This window comes from Taeniopygia guttata, chromosome 23, assembly GCF_048771995.1.
Source record: "Taeniopygia guttata chromosome 23, bTaeGut7.mat, whole genome shotgun sequence".
NCBI classification, from domain to species: Eukaryota; Metazoa; Chordata; class Aves; order Passeriformes; family Estrildidae; genus Taeniopygia; species Taeniopygia guttata.
Window position 1 is genome coordinate 1,223,544 of NC_133048.1, and position 16,067 is coordinate 1,239,610.

Sequence of the window (16,067 nt, forward strand, 5' to 3'; positions counted from 1 at the left end):
TTTACTGAAATCCCAGCCCTTTTCCTTGGAAGTACATTCCCTTGAGTCAGGGATGGGGAGCTCCTCAGCAGACGGGGCGGCCCCACTCGGTGATGCTGCAGGGGTAGCCCTACACCCCAAATCACCCTAAAGTCATCACCCTCCTACAGCCTCTAGCCCTGCACCCTCTCACCTGGCTCAGACAGAGCAGAGGCTTCCTGAAACTCCCAGAGCCTCGCCTGCAAGCTGACTCCCCACTAGGGAATGCTGCATGGCCAAGCCTCAGCTCTAGGAGCTGGGGCACCCCAGGAGAATGGCAGGGAGAGCCGTGTCCCAACGAACTTACAAAGCCAGGATATGCCCTGGGACAGGAAAGGGGAACAGCCCCACTCACACTGCTGCACAGCTGAGCCTCCAAGGGGCTGCAGCAGCCCCACAGCCCTGTATTTCCATGGCACACAAGGGATCTGGCAGAGCAGGACTGGAGCCACTCCATGGCATGCTCCAAGGGTGACTATGGGTGGTTTCCAAAGCTTCTTTGCCTGTGGGTCCCACCTGGAGCATCACCTGGAGCAGATGAACATCCCAGAGATCTAGGACAAGCTGGCACTGGATCCATTCACGTCCATGGTCCTTCTCCCCACAGTGGGGTCAGTCTGGAGCAGGGGGCATGGTGAGGAAGGGGCAATCGTGAGTGTACAGGGCCTGTGGCCGTGCTCCAGCAGTGCAACATGAGAGGGCTCGTGCATGCCATGCCAGCCCAAGTCGATGGGCTTATACAAGCAGGGATTGATCAATCACTCTGCTGCAGGCAGAGCCCTGCTGTGTTGGGGTTCCTGGGTCCAGCCCTGCCATTCCTGTGGTGCTGGGAACAGCTGCCCTCCCTGAGCTGATGGAAAATCCGATGAGCTCATGATGAGCAGGGCACCCAGCCCTGGCTGCTGCATGCCCCAGCACTCCCTGTGCTCCTCAGCCCTGCAGCGTGGGGTGCAACACTACCACGGCTCCATCGGGCCAGTCTGGGCAGGGGGCTGCACCCTCAGGCCCAACACCTGGCCCTGACACCGACTGTAGGGACCCAAAGGGATCAGCACCCCAAAGTCAAAGGATAACTACAGGCACAGCTCAGCCCTTCCAGCGGGAGCTGACTCTGTGCGAGTCTGGGAGCAAAGAGGGATAAGGATGGCAAACAAACCCCGCCAGCACCTCTGAGCAAAGTACTGTGTGGAACACCCCATCCCACCCATTTCCACCTGCTCCCTATCCCTCTGCTCCCACCTCTCTCCTCAGCCCCAGGACTTTGCCCTGGCCCCAGGCTGCTCCCACCCTGCTGCTCTGACACGGTGTCCACAAGGGCAGATTTGCATCCCTGTCCCCAAAACACTCCAGCTGATTCCCACCAGCCGTGGGGCAGTGACTCTGGGGATGAGTGTCTGTCCCTGTGTCCTGTCCTGGGGAGGAGGGATGCAATAGGAACCCATCTCCAGCAGCATGCCAGGGTAACAACCAGACCCCCAGCATGCTGCCATGGGGCTACACCACAGCCCATGGCACATCCCAGCTGCTGCAGGACAATCCCCTGTGGGTGACAGTGACAAATGGGCCAGCAATGGGCTGAGCCACAGCGGGCTGCGCCCTGCCCTGCCACAGCTCGCGCCTGCTCTGTAATTATCCCAAGCCGCATCTGTAATTAGTGTCCTGATGTCATGGGGTCAGGCCTGGGCAGCCCCACGCGCTCCCCGCCACCCCCACCTTGGCCTCCGGCCTTGGGGCTGGAGGAGATCACAGTCTTCCAACCCCGTCCGGAGGAGTTCCTGCCCAGCTCCGGCTCCCCGCCAGCATTGCTGCCAGAATTGCATCCCAGCGCTGCTCCACAGCCCCCGAGAGCTGCTGCAGGGCTGGACCTGTCTCTCGGGCCAGCGCTGGGCTTGGTGGCTCCAACCACTGCCCCCTTCCCTGCAGCATCCCGCCTGGGAAGAAGGGCTGGCCGCTGCCCTCCCGAGCCTCCCAGGGCTGCCAGACCCGCATCCCCTGTTCGCTGGAGCAGCCCGGCGCTATTTCTATAAATAGGGCGGGAGTGTGGCCGCAGCACACGCGGGACCTGCGGCCTCTGGCTGGTGTGGGGCTGCAGCAGCGCCTCGGGGTGCAACAACCACGGCAGGAGGGTGAAAGCACCGAGCGTGGTCCTGCGCTGGGGAGATGCCAGCGCTGTGCCGGGAGGATGGAGGGAGGCCTCACACAGCTGCCACGGAGCACCAGCGCTTTATTGCAGGGCAGAGAACCACCACACTGCCCGTGGCACACGGGGTACCTCGCATCCCTCCTCTCTGCCAGCAGCCCGTGCCCACCCCTGCCGCTAACACGTGCGCAAGGGCCGGGCCGTGCCGGTGACGCTGAACCGCGCACTCAGCACCTCCGAGGGCACCCGCCTCTTCTGGCCCGGCTGTTGCCCACCGGCGAAGAGGGTGAAGGTGCCAGGCTCCAGGTGCCAGTGCTGTGCCCAGACGGCGCGCTGCTCGGCCAGCACCTGGAAGGACAGCTTGGCCTCCCGGCCGGCCGGCACAGCCACGCGGCGGAAAGCCACCAACTGCCAGCGGGGCACCGGCACGGATGGCTGCTCCCAGCGCAGGTACAGCTGCACCACCTGCACGGAGGGATGGGAGTCAGCACAGCGGGACTCCACAGCAGTCCCCTTGCAGGGGGGAGCTCGGGCACATCTGTACCCCGCACAGCCAGATCAGGGCAGAGCAGCTGTGCCCACCTCCTCGCTGTCCCGCAGCCCTGCGTTCTCCAGCACCACAGACACAGAGAGGTTGGCACAGAGGGGCAGCACTGGGGGGCTGAGCACCAGGTCCCGATAGCGGAAGGTGGTGTAGGACAGCCCATACCCAAAAGGGTAGAGCGGGGCCTCCTGCCCATAGTACCGGTATGTCCGTCCCTCCATGGTGTAGTTCTCCATCGGTGGCACCTGTGGGACAAGGGCCAGTGGAACAGGGCAGGGCTGGGCAGGCACAGGCAAGAACCACAGGCCTGCATCCTGCAGCTGCTCCAGCCACCAAGGCAGGGAAAGGCTAAGGGCACAACCAGCAGCCCTGGCCGTACCTGGTGCATGCCTGCAGGCCAAGTGGCCGGCAGCCGGCCAGCCGGGCTGGCCCCTGCCTCGCCCAGCAGGACCCTGGCAATGGCCAAGCCGGTGGCCTGGGCAGGGAAGAAGCAGGCCAGGATGGCCCCCACGCCGTCATGTGCCTGTGCCCAGCTCACGTCCAGGGGCCCCGCGTTGAACAGCAGCAGAATGACAGGGCGCCCAGCGGCTGCAGGGAGGTGGCTGTCACTGAGAGGCCTGCAGTGGCACTGCTGGCATGGCCCTGGGGTGTCCCATGGATGGGGAACACCTGTCTGGGTTGAGGTCCCACAGAGCTCCTACCTGCCTGCACAGCATCCTGCAGCAGCTCCAGCTGGTGCCCCGGCAGGGACAGGTCGCTCCGGTCTTTTGCCTCTGTCTCCACATCTATCCCTGGGTGGGGACAGCCAAGGGAAATCCCCTTACACCCCTGTGGGCAGACAGGGCAGAGGGGCACCGACCACCTCAGAGGTGGCTCATGGGCACCCCTCTCTCCCAGAGCACTCCCCTTCCCCTGGCAGTGCCCACCCAGTGCCCTCCCACTCCCACCTACCTGTCCCCAGGCAGACCAGCACCACATCAGCTGCCCCCACCACCTTCACCAGCTCTGCCCGCGAGTACCGCAGGCACCGTGGCTCGCTGCAGCCTGCTGCAAAGCTGACATTGGCCCCCAGCATCTCCAGCCCCCTCCTGCACCAGGGAAGAGCAAAGGACACAGGGGCAGCTGTACCCCAGGGCTGGGGCACAATGGAGACAGCCCCCTTGCCTGGCCAGCAGCCAAGGGCCAAGCAGCTCCAGCAGCACCCCTGGACAGTGGCCAGAAGAGGGGAACAGTGACCAGGAGAGGGGGACATGAGGTGGGACCATGCTGTCTCACCGGGGAGTGTAGATGTACTGAGGCTCTGGCACTGGTGCATAGTCCCCAAACAGTACCCGGGGATTGTCAGCAAAGGGACCCACAACCTGCAGAGGGCAGAGGGGTCAGGGTGGGCATCAGCAGCTTTGTGACACCTGTGTGCCCTGGGTGTGGAACCAGCACGTCCCCCTGCCCACCACCTTGCAGGGGCTCACCGCGAGGTGCTGGCTGGACAAGTCCTGGGCCTTCAGAGGCAATGTCCCCCGCACATTCTTCAGCAGCACAAAGCTCTTGACAGCAGCTTCCAGCGAGAGGTTGCGGTGCTCGGGGCTCTGCACCACACTCAGGTCCAGGGAGCTGTAGGGGTTCATGGCTGGGGGGTCAAACTCCCCCAGACGCATCCGTGTGTAGAAGAGGGGCCGGACTCGGTCACGCAGCATCTGTGGAGACCCCGACCCAAACACCTCAGTTGTGCTTGGCAGGGACAGCCCAGGCTCTCTGCCCACATCCCTGGTCCCACCCCGCTCGGCTCACCTGCAGCGTGATGTTGCCCATGGCCAGAGCCTCAGGGATGCGCATGAAGACATTGTTCCTCATGCCATAGGAGAGCTCCAGGTTGCAGCCAGCGTTCACCGAGGCTGCCGTGCCAGGGAGAAGGGAGAACTCCTGTCACGGCTGTGCCATGCCTGGGGACTGACCCCATGCCCAGCCCGTGAGCTCACCAACCGCTGTCTCCAGGAAGCTGCGTGTGTAGTGGTGCCCTAGCATGATGAGCTCCACAGCCCCCTCGTCGCTCACCACGTACCCATCAAACCCCCACTCGCCACGCAGGATGTCCGTCAGCAGCTTCTTGTTGGCACAAGCGGGAACGCCGTTGATCCTGTTGGAGAGGGGATGGGGCAGCCGGGAGAGCCGGGCACTGGCCGTGCCAGGGGCAGCCGGGAGAGCCGGGCACTGGCCATGCCAGGGGCAGCCGGGAGAGCCGGGCACTGGCCGTGCCAGGGGCAGCCGGGAGAGCCGGGCAGTGGCCGTGCCAGGGGCAGCCGGGAGAGCGGGGCACTGGCCGTGCCAGGGGCAGCCGGGAGAGCCGGGCACTGGCCACGCCAGGGGCAGCCGGGAGAGCCGGGCAGTGGCCATGCCAGGGGCAGCCGGGAGAGCCGGGCACTGGCCGTGCCAGGGGCAGCCGGGAGAGCCGGGCACTGGCCACGCCAGGGGCAGCGCAGCCCACACGGCCCCCGCTGTGCTCCACACCTGTTGTAGCTGCACATGAAGCTGTAGGAGCCAGCACGCACACACGCCTGGAACTGGGGCAGGAAGGTCATGCGCCAGTCCCGCTCCAGCACCTGCAAGCACCACAGAGTGGGGTCAGCGCCTGGAGCGTCCCCTGCCCTATTAACACCCCCCACCCCGCTGTGCTCACCTTGGCATCGAAGCTTAGCCTGGAGACGGGGATGTTCTCAGGGCCTCCGTGCACGCTGAAGTGTTTGCAGCCAGCGCTGGCCTTGACATAACGGGGGTGCGGGCCCTGCAGCCCCTGCACAAAGCTGCGGGCCAGCTCCCCACTCAGGAACGGGTCCTCCCCATAGGTCTCCTGTACGGGGCACAGGTGGGTCACCTCTGGGAGCCCTGTCCCCACATCCCCACAGCCTGGCAAGCCATGGCCACGTCCAGCTGGTCAGCCAGGGTCCTTTGTGGTCCAATCCCAGCCAGGGATCACCCGCCCAAGCTGGCACCTGGTTCCTCCCCCACAGCGGGTGTCTCATGATGTTCAGGACAGGGCTGAAGCAGCTGAGCCCGGTGTGGTCACTGTAGCGGCCAGCAGCAGCAAAGCTGTTGTGCTTGGCTCTCACCTCGGTGGCCGTGGCATTGGCCACGCGGTAGATGAGTTCCGGGCTGGGGGGACAGCACAGGAGTGTCAGGGCGACGTAGGCAAGGGGGGACCTGTCTCACAAGGTCCCATCGCACACCCCCGGCCCCCGGTGCCGGTACCTGAAGGCGGCGGCAAGCCCCAACGCCTGCGGGAAAGCCGTGGCCCACCCGGGCGCCTCGCCGTCGCCCCGCAGACACTCGGTGTTCCAGTTGTAGGGCGCGATGCCCAGCCGCGGGATGGGGGGCGCGGGGCCGTTCCCCATCGCTCCCCCCCTCGCCACCTGCGGGGCAGCGGCGCTGAGCGCGGAGTCCCGCGGGGGGCCCGGGGGGGTCTCGCCGCCCCCTCACCTGCAGCACCAGCTCGGCGGGGCTCAGCCGGCCCAGCAGGTCATCGAGGCGGCGCTGCCAGGGCAGCGAGGGGTCCCGGAAAGGGAACGGGGGCGGCTGAGCCCGGACCGGCCCCGCTCCCAGCGCCGCGCTCAGCACCAAGAGCCGCAGGCCCAGCGCCGCTGCGGGGAGAGCCCCGCACGGCACGGCCCGGCTCGGTCCGCACAGCATGGCACGGCTCGGCTCCCGGGATCCGCACGGCTCGGCCCGGCTCGGCTCCCGGGATCCGCACGGCTCGGCCCGGCTCGGCTCCCGGGATCCGCACGGCTCGGCCCGGCTCGGCTCCCGGGATCCGCACGGCTCGGCCCGGCCCGGCCCCGGCGCTACGAGGGCGGAGCGCGCTGCCGCCGTCCTGCGCCCACCGGACGGGGCGGAGCGCGGTAGGACGGGACGGGCCAGGGGGACCGGGGGCGTTGCCGTGTCCCGGTCGCCCCCCGGGTCAATTTGTGTTTTTCACCCCGTGCAGCGGGGTCTGTATGCGAGGGGCGGCGAGCACCGAGCCCCGCCGCGGGGTTTCGGTTCCGCCCGTCTCCCGGAGCATCTCCCGTGTGCGGGCGGGAACCGGCAGAGCCGCCCGGCGCCGTCAGACCGGCTCTCGGTGCCCTCGGCTGCAGCGGGGCCGGCTCGGCCCGTGCCCGGGGCCGGGGAGCAGTAACGGCTCCGCCTGGGAAGGATCTCCCGTGCTCACCGGGCGTTACAGCAGACACGGACTGAGATGCCAGCGCGGTGCCCTGTGTGCCACTCATGCCCCCCAGCTCAGCAAGGGGCGTGTGACCCTCATGTCCCCCAGCTCAGCACAGAGGGACACTGCCAGGGACCTCTGCAGTGACCAGGCACACGGTGTCTTCTTACCTTGGATATTAGGAAAAGGTTCTTCCCACAGAGGGTGCTGGGCACTGCCCTGGCTCCTGATGGAATGGGCATGGCCCCATAGGACATAATAGGATAAATAAATAAAAATCAATTGGAAGCTGTAGCTTCTCAAAAAACAGTAATTTTGTTGCCAGGAGCAGCAAAAAAGCTTTACCAAAGTGATGAAGCTATAACAAAGTTGGTGTAACTGGCCTTTGATTAAAAAGAAGAAAGATTAACAAGATTAACCAATAAAGAGAAATTAGGCATCTAAGCAATGCTGAATACAGTGCTTGGGATGTACATAATAGAAGTAGCTACCAGCTGAGTGAGCAGTAAGAATACATGCAACAGATAAGAGCAAAGGAAACAAGTAGTCAGAGATTGATTCAGAGGAAGCAGTGGTGAAGTGCTCATTCTTTTATTTGTTCAGTCACTTGATCACACGAGTTAACAGAAATATTGAACAGAGAGCTATAAAAAAAAAAAATCAAATAAATAAGTAAACAATGCCAGGCACAGTCTGTCTGGGAGCAGAACCTGGTGCACCGGTGGCCATGCTGGGAAGCTGGGTTGTTCCAAGGAATATTCCCTGCAGTTCCTGCAGCCCCAAGCCAGGCTGGTTTCTGTGACACCCTGTGCTTTGCCCTGTTCTTGCAGGACCATTTTCGGGCCTCACAGGGTGGAAACCTACTTGTGTTCCGCAGTCTAGGGATCCGAGCTTGCCCAATCCTGCCAGCACAGGGCTTGCTTCATCCACCCATGGACACCAGCCGCCCTTTCCCCAGGAATCAGCCTCTGCCAAGCCATGGAGCAGGGCAAGGAAGGCACAGAACTGGCTCGGCAGGGGCTGGCAGAGCTCAAGGAGCGCTCGGACAATGCTCTCGGAATACAGTGGGATTGTGAGTGTCCTGTGCAGGGCCAGGAGTCAGACTCCATCCTCGAGCATCCCTTCCAGCCCGGGATATTCCCCCATTCCATTCCAACTCCAGGGTGGCAGTGTGGGACCGAGGCGGGTGCAGGAGCGCAGCCCCGGTGCCCCGGCAGAGCCACGGGGCTGGGGGGCCGCGGGGAGGCCTGCGGGAAGCGGGACCGGCCGTGGGGAGCGGCACCGGCACCGGCACCGGCACCGGCACCGGCACCGGCACCGGCACCGGCACCGGCACCGACAGCCTCGGGACCGGCCGTGGGGAGCAGCACCGGCACCGACAGCCCCGGGACCGGCCGTGGGGAGCGGCACCGGCACCGGCACCGACAGCCCCGGGACCGGCCGTGGGGAGCAGCACCGGCACCGACAGCCCCGGGACCGGCCGTGGGGAGCAGCACCGGCACCGACAGCCCCGGCGCTGAGGGCGGGTCGGGCCCAGCGCGGCCCCGGCGGGCGGTAGCGCCCCCTGGCGGCGCCCGCGGCCGTCACCTAACCCCACACGCACCCCGGGATTGCCTCACCCTGCTGGCGCGCGGTGCGCTCTGGGATTTGTAGTCCAGCCGCGCGGGCGGGGCGCGGACGGCGGCGCGGCGGGGACTACATGTCCCATGATGCCCCGCGGCGTACCGGGCGTGCCGTGGTGCCCGCGGCGGACGGAGCGGCCGGGCCGGGCCGGGCCGGGCGGACACGATGTCGCGGCAGGGCGGGCGCGGCACCGAGAGCAAGAAAATGGTAACGGCGTGGCGAGAGCATGGCGTGGGGCACCCGGAGAGCCGGCCCGGGGCGGGGGTGGTCGGGCCCGGCCCGCCGTGCCCGGTGCGCCGGGGCCCGGTGGCCATCAGCGGCACCGGGCGCTCCCGGTTATGGGAAGTTCGCACCCAAAACGCTTCCCTGGCGTGTGTCGCTTCCCCTCTCCAGCTCATTCCGCGCTATCAGCCCGGCTGAATCCGGAACTGAGAGATGGAGCCCAAAGCTCCAGAGCTGAGCTCGAATTCTGGGTCAAACCAGGTCGAAATAATTAATTTTTAATGCAAAATAAGTAATAATAATAATAATAAAAAAGCTGGAAAATCTGGGGTCTTCTCTCTCTTTGGCCTTGGCGAGGGGTTGGGTCGGGCTTAGCTGCCCCCTGCTGCCTCTCCACACCCCAGGGCATTCTTTTCTAGGGATTCAGCTTGTTAAATACAACGATTATGTAAAGAATTGTGTTAATTCACTGGAGTTCTGACACTTCCGTAGCCGTGGAACAGATGCACACTGCTCTGCAGTGCCAAATAATAAAAGTACTTGGAAAGCTTTGGGCACTTCAATTGCATCAAAAGGGCTGAAAACAACAAAAAAGAAGTCCAAATCTGAATTTAGGAGTTTGCCCTATTGTAATAGATTAAGTTGCCTTTACTAACAACATCTCAGCAATAAGTGAGATCAGCTCTGGGTGTGCTGGGGCTGATGGTGGCAGTGATGGTGACATTGCCATGGCCTCACACGGTGCCAGCATCTCAGGCTGGATTCCCTCCATCCATCCCCATCCCCTCTCCACCTCTGGCTTTACTGAAATGACTGATATCCTTAGAACCAACACTACCTGTTCTGCATGTCTGTTAAATTCTCTGCCAAGTCTCTGGTTCCAGCTGAGCCAAAGGAACTTCCCCCTTGTCCTTCCAGTGATGTGAATTGCCCAACCTTTAGTTTTCTAAGAGGAAAGCAAATTTTTAAGTAAAACCCCCAAAGAACGTGTAAATTCTTCAGATCCAAAGTGGAGCAACAGCTCCAAGCAGCCCTTCTGGTTGTTTCCATACCTGAAGCATTTTGTCCTTGTGAATGGTAATCCCAGAATCCCAAACTGGTTTGGATTGGAAGGGGCCTTAAAGTTCATCCCATTCCACCCCCTGCCATGGCAGGGACACCTCCCACTGTCCCAGTGCTCCAAGCCCTGTCCAACCTGGCCTTGGACACTCCAGGGATCCAGGGGCAGCCACAGCTGCTCTGGGCACCCTGTGCCAGGGCCTGCCCACCCTCACAGGGAAGAATTTATTCATTCTCCAGGAAGAAGACAAGGTGGAATTCCCTGTGTCCTCTACAAGTGCAATTTCTATTTGTTTGGGGTTGTTTCTTCTGTGTGTTTGTTGTGGCTTTGTGTGAACTTATGGTGATCTGTGTTGTCACTTAACTCTGATCTTGTCTCTTTTCCCTCCCTGCCTGCTGCTGCTTTCATTCTCTAGTATTGGTATTTGCCATTCATTTCACCTTCTGCCTCTCTGCAGCTCATGGTAGGTGACAGATCCCAGGTCAGCCCCTGTGATCCCTCTGCATGCCAAAACTGACAGCAGAAACCAGTGCTGGGGGTTTGTTTGTTCCCCAAAACACTTCCTTTTGCAGTTTTCTTCTGCAGCCTGTAATGACCTCATTAATCACTGCTCTGGCTTAATGGCTCCCCAAAAATGCTCTTTGACATCATTTAAGGGTGAGGATTGAAGGTGGTGGCTGGGAGAGGAGAATTTTCCCCCAAATTTTCTGCAAATCTGACAGTTGTGCAAAGAAAACATGAGTGATTTTGGTCCTGGCCAGTCCCAGAGTGGACGTGCACAGCAGCTGAGTGCTGAGCTGGCCTGGGCTTGGCCTCCTTGAGCCTGTTGTGGGTCTGAGGAGTTGATTTTAATCTGTGAAGCAAATTCTGTGCCTGGACAGCGTTTTAGGAACGGATGAGTCCTTTTTCTTGGTACAGAATTTCATCAATCCCTGAGTGGAGGAGCATTTTGGGCCTGTTGAAAGGACCAGAGCTGGAGCCTAATGGGCACTGCCCACTTGTAACATGTTGATGAAACAGAGGGAAGAGTTTGAGTCAGATCTCAGCTCTAGGCCAGTGCTTGAGGTAAATTCACAGCCCTGGCACGGCACCTCCAGCTAGCCAGGAGGTGTTGGTGTCTTTCCCAAAGTCCCAGAATAGTTTGGGCTGAAAGGGATCTTAAAACTCATCCAGTTCCACGCACTTCCAAGGACAGGGGCACCTTCTAGTAGACCAGGTTCCTCCAAGCCCTGTTCTGAGGAGAATGAAGTTGTTGGCAGAACTGGAGCTGGGATCTCTCCTTGTTTAACTGGAGCTGGATCTCTCCTTGTTTAACTGGAGCTGGGATCTCTCCTTGTTTACCTGGAGCTGGGATCTCTCCTTGTTTACCTGGAGCTGGATCTCTCCTCATGAAGCAGCAGGTTCCTCTTGGACAGCAGGCCCCCGTTCCCCTCTCGGTGCCGAGGGTGGCGGCGCTGCACTCGGAGGCAGCGGAGCGCGGGCGGGTTCTGTTGGCTCAGTCCCTTTTCCTGTGTGCAGAACTCGGAGCTGTTCACGCTGACTTACGGTGCCCTGGTGACCCAGCTCTGCAAGGACTACGAGAACGACGACGATGTCAACAAGCAGCTGGATAAAATGTGAGTGCAGGCACCAGTGGGAGTGGGTCTGTTTGGGAGCAGGGAGCACAGCAGGGATTGCTGCCTCAGGTTTTAGCTTTTATGTTTTTCAGATTCTCTGCTGCTTCAGTGTGGGGTTCTGAGATTCATGTTAAGGGATGGTGAGCTCTCTTCACAGAGTAGGGAGACAAAACAATTCCTTTCCTAGCTTGGGACCAAGGACAACCTATTAGAAATCAGGTGGCCCCCAACAGGAAGAAATGATGATGTCTGGCTCCAGATCAGAAGGCTGAAGGATAGCTTTATTAAAACTATACTATATTACATTAATATTCTATTTAAAGAGATGCTATGCTATTCTACATACTTACTTCTTACTTACCCATCTAACTACAAACTGGTGACTCTGCTGAGAGTCCAACCCAGCTGGATCCATTGGTCACTGACCCCAAACAACCTTCACCAGAATCCAACCCAGCCATCACTGCAGATGAACAATCTCCACACCACATTGCACATGGGGAGAACAAAGGAGCAGAGATAAAGATTGTTTTCTCTTCTTCTCCCTGTGCTTCTCCTGAGAGACAGAATTCTGTCTGTCTGTCCAGAGAATGTGAATGGCACAGACAACCAATCCAAATCTCAGGCCCAAGAGCATAAACAACATGGGCTGAAGAGAAAAAAACAAGAAGGATGGGACTTCATAACCTCAAGCTGTAATTGGACAATTAACTCCAATATGCTAATAGACCAGAACTTATAAAAGTGAGAGACCTCGTGACCAGTCATCTATTTTTTGTGACTATTTTGGATTCATGTTGGGTGTAGTCCTGGCTGGGCTCTTGTACTGCCCAAAGTGGATCCATTGAGGACTTTTAATAAATCCCTGCTTTATTCTTTCGCTCTGTCTGGTCTCTGTTCTAGGGCAGCCTTCACCAGGCATCAGGATCACAGCAGGGATCACAGCCACATCCCTGTGTGCTGCTCCAGGAGCAAAACCCTGGCAGGCTGAAGTTACTTAACACTGACATTTCTCAGATTAGACTTTGCTTCTTCACTCTCTTCTTTTATAAATATTTGTTGTCTTTCTAAAGCTGTTGCTCTGGTCCCTTCACAGGGGTTACAACATTGGTGTCCGGCTCATCGAGGACTTCCTGGCCCGTTCCAATGTGGGGAGGTGCCACGATTTCCGTGAAACTGCAGATGTTATAGCAAAGGTAAATGTCCAAGCACAGCTTTGTCAGGGTTTTCTGCGGGGTTTTGCATGTGAGGATGGAATATTGGCTACTCACAGGACTGCTCTGGGAGTTTGATGAACATTTTGGGGAGGGGGAAAAAAAAAGAAAAAAAGCTTAAGCCCAAGTTGGTGGGAACTGGAAGAAGGGAGAGATATTTGCAAACCCCTTGAGTAATTTTACAAAATCAAAGCTGTGCTGTTGCCTAACCTGTTCTTGTTACTCCTGTTGGCCACAACAGATTGCATTTAAAATGTACCTGGGCATCACTCCGAGCATCACCAACTGGAGTCCTGGGGGTGACGAGTTCTCCCTCATCTTGGAAAACAACCCCTTGGTGGACTTTGTGGAGCTCCCTGACAACCACTCAACCCTCATCTACTCCAACCTGCTCTGTGGGGTGCTGCGAGGCGCCCTGGAAATGGTGAGCCACGTCTCCCTTCCCTTGGGATGGGTGCATGGACAGCCAGGTGTCAGCAGAAAATTGAATTCTGGTCTGTGTTCGTGACTCCTGGGTTTGCTTTGGACTTGAAACCCATTCCCAGAAGGGCAGAGCTGCATGGCTGCTGTCATGTGTGGCAGCTGAGGCCCAGAGGTGGTGCCTGTGCTCTTTCAGCTCACAACCAAGTTCAAGCACATCTCCCTGAGTTTGTGTGAAGCTCCAAAATCCTCACTCTGCAACTGCTGTGAGCCCTAGCTGGGAATTGGCTGGGACAAGAGAACAGCTGCGTCTCAAATTTAGGACTTTGTTGAGCCCTGTATGTCATGTCATGCCCTTAGAGCCCTTGAGCTGGTGCTCCAGGATCCTTCAGTCCTGGAGAAGCTGCTGTGAAGAGGGAGTTACCAGCTCCTCTCTGCTCTTCCCTCACTTAGGTGCAGATGGCTGTGGATGTGAAGTTTGTCCAGGACACCCTGAAGGGCGACAGCGTCACCGAAATACGGATGAAGTTCATCAGGAGGATTGAAGACAACCTTCCAGCTGGGGAAGAGTGAACCACAGCCCCAACTCCCTGGGGACTGGAGGGACCAGCTGGGTTTGGCCATTAGCTTTCCTCTCAGATCCATAGGGATCTCCTGCCCCAGTCCACTCAGACTGACTCACTGACTGTCTCAGATGTTGTTTTCTTCTACTCTCACTCCCATCCTCTGTAGAAGATGATTGTCTGGTTGCTGTTTATTTCCCAGGTTCATTCTGAAGCTTTTTCATCAGGTGATGTCCTTTTCCCTCCCCCTGGGGGCTTCCTACCCTCAGTTTCCAGTTGTGACCTGGGCTGTGTGAGAACAACTGCTCAGACTCCAGCAGAGCTCCAGTCTCTTTGCATCTGCATTGGTGTTGGAGGGCCAGAATTGGAGACCAAGCTACAAGAGCCCACTGATTCCCTGCTAAACCCTGTCCTTCCTTAAATGAGGTGTTTAAAATCCATTTGGAGATGTGTGTAGTGTTTCTGTAGATCAAACTGGCTTTCTGCACTTGATTCTGAAGTCACTGGCAAATGCAGGCTTGATCCAAAGGGGTGGCTGGGGAGAGCTGGTGGAGTGCTGGCACCAGGGCAGGGGCCCAGGGGGTTTGGCACCACAGAAATCTGGGAGTCCCATGGCCTTTCCATTGTCCCTCCCCCAGAAGCCTCACCTTGGGAGGGGAGGAGATCAAACTCCAGTGCAACAGTGGGAACTATTTTACATGGAGAAAGCGTGGCTAAAATGGCATGGGTGCTCACGGTGGGCACAGCCCAGGGCTGCATGGGGAGTCATGGAGTGAGGACAAAACCTCCCAAAACCTGGGAGGTGTTAAAGCCTCTGTTCTGCTGTTGGGGGATGTAAAGGCTGCGTGGTGTGAAGGCAGTGCCATGGTTTGTTCTCACTGCTGTTCAGGCTGCAGTAGAATTTCCCAGTTATTTGACCTGTGGCACTTGCTGCTCTCAAAAATAAATACATAAAGAAGTATTGGATAACAAAAAGCAAGAGATTGGAACATCAGCTTCCTCTGCCAACCAGAGCCAGAGAGCAGAGTCAGGCATTGGGTTCCCAAATCACTTCACGTAGCATGAAGGCACAGCCCCTCAAGGTCTTTGTGAGCTCCAGAATTTGTGTTGGTTGATGCCCGAATGTGAGGTGAGAGGGAGCAACCCACTGCTTGTGCTGCTCTTTTTTGGCTTTTCTGGAGGAAAATTGGGTCATCTGGCACTGGATGGCTTGCCCTGTCCCTTTTTTTTGCCCCAGAGAGTCCCTTTGGATGCCCCGTGTGACATGTGCCCTGCGAAGGGACAGTGAGAGCAGTCAGAGGCGTGGTTGTGGCCCAGCGGTGGCAGGTGGGTGTTGGTAGCAGAGGTGCCACATGGTCACATGGCAGAGCTCAAAACCATCCTTTATTTCTCATTGTTGACCATTCCAAGTCACTTTAAAGCTGCATTTTAGGAGCAACTGCATTAAAAGAATCACGGTGTCAAATCTTTGGTCTCCTCTTGCCTGTGTTCTGGTGGTGGGTGCTGGCAGGGTGACAGTGGTGACAGGGTGCCCAGGGCTGGCAGGGTGATGGCAGCAGTGCCCCAAGAATTCCTGGCTGCCACCAGGCCTGGAGAACCTGCCCAGCATTCCCCACACGGAGGGACTGGGGGCAGACACTCAGTGTGGCCGGTTTGGGGTCTGTGAACTGTATGCTCAGTGCTGAGACTCTGCCACCAGCCCGAGGCAGCTGCTGCAGAGCCAAAACTCTCTGTGAGCATTTACAGTGGCAAAAAACTCACCTGGAGGGGCATCTGAGCCTCCTCTGCTGCCAGCTTGGTGCTGCTCATGGCTGGCATCGGCCGTGTCGTGCTGCTGCCAGGAGCGTGGAGACAAGGAACAGCCAGGGCTGCTCTCCAGGAGCAGTTCTGTGCTTCCCTTTCCTGTGTAAGTGCTCTCCCCAGGAGCTCTGCTCTGCTGGGACCTCTGTGCTGTGCTCGTGGGCATTCCCTTCTCTGGGGTCACCCTGCAGTCACGCTCCATCCCGGGCACTGAGTGCCCAGGGCTGTGCTGTGAGCTCTGCCAGCCCCAGGCATGGGGAAGTGGCAGCTTTTGCAATAAAGTGGGTATTTTTTCTCTGGAGCTGGCGAGTACCACATGCTGCCAGCCTGGCCAGGAGCAGGAGCCAGCCAGGGCAGCCCCAGACAGCCCCAACATGCACCCAGCTCCTGAGGCTGCGTCCCAGAGGGTCTGGGAGGAGTGAGATCCCTTGTCCTCACCCCTGCAGAGAGTGGATCCCGGACTCCTGCTCCCAGCCCCTTGGGAATTCAAGTAATTTGCTGGGGCGACAGGTCAAAACCAGCCCAGACCTTCTGGAAGAACAAAAAGCAGAAATTGCATTAAGTAAATTAAAACTGTCTACTACCGAGCAGCTCGCTGCAGACAAGGGAGAATATGCAAAAAGCTCTGTTTGAAACCTACTAAATATTACCATGT

The 16,067-nt window shown here is 58.9% G+C and overlaps 2 protein-coding genes across 3 annotated transcripts; one reads left to right on the forward strand and one right to left on the reverse strand.

Moving 5' to 3' along the window:
- Positions 1–2,225: 2,225 nt before the first annotated feature.
- LOC100221865 (uncharacterized) lies at positions 2,226–6,664 on the reverse strand. The gene is made up of 14 exons (XM_030290410.4): positions 6,174–6,664; positions 5,946–6,106; positions 5,690–5,849; positions 5,377–5,547; positions 5,208–5,299; positions 4,679–4,836; positions 4,491–4,594; positions 4,172–4,396; positions 3,978–4,063; positions 3,654–3,790; positions 3,404–3,493; positions 3,082–3,290; positions 2,741–2,947; positions 2,226–2,623 (listed from the first exon to the last, which is right to left on the reverse strand). Exons 1-14 carry the CDS (start codon positions 6,381–6,383, stop codon positions 2,336–2,338), a joined length of 2,298 nt encoding a protein of 765 aa, XP_030146270.4. The 5' UTR covers positions 6,384–6,664; the 3' UTR covers positions 2,226–2,335.
- A 1,902-nt stretch (positions 6,665–8,566) lies between these two features.
- On the forward strand, positions 8,567–15,077 carry TRAPPC3 (trafficking protein particle complex subunit 3). Of its 2 annotated transcripts, XM_012570673.5 has the most exons (6): positions 8,591–8,724; positions 10,215–10,262; positions 11,318–11,415; positions 12,512–12,611; positions 12,871–13,053; positions 13,503–15,077. In XM_012570673.5, exons 1-6 carry the CDS (start codon positions 8,683–8,685, stop codon positions 13,620–13,622), a joined length of 591 nt encoding a protein of 196 aa, XP_012426127.4. In that variant the 5' UTR covers positions 8,591–8,682; the 3' UTR covers positions 13,623–15,077. The 2 variants fall into 2 exon arrangements, with proteins under 2 accessions (XP_002198510.4, XP_012426127.4); XM_002198474.7 differs by lacking the exon at positions 10,215–10,262 and having other exon boundaries at positions 8,567–8,724.
- Positions 15,078–16,067: the final 990 nt, after the last annotated feature.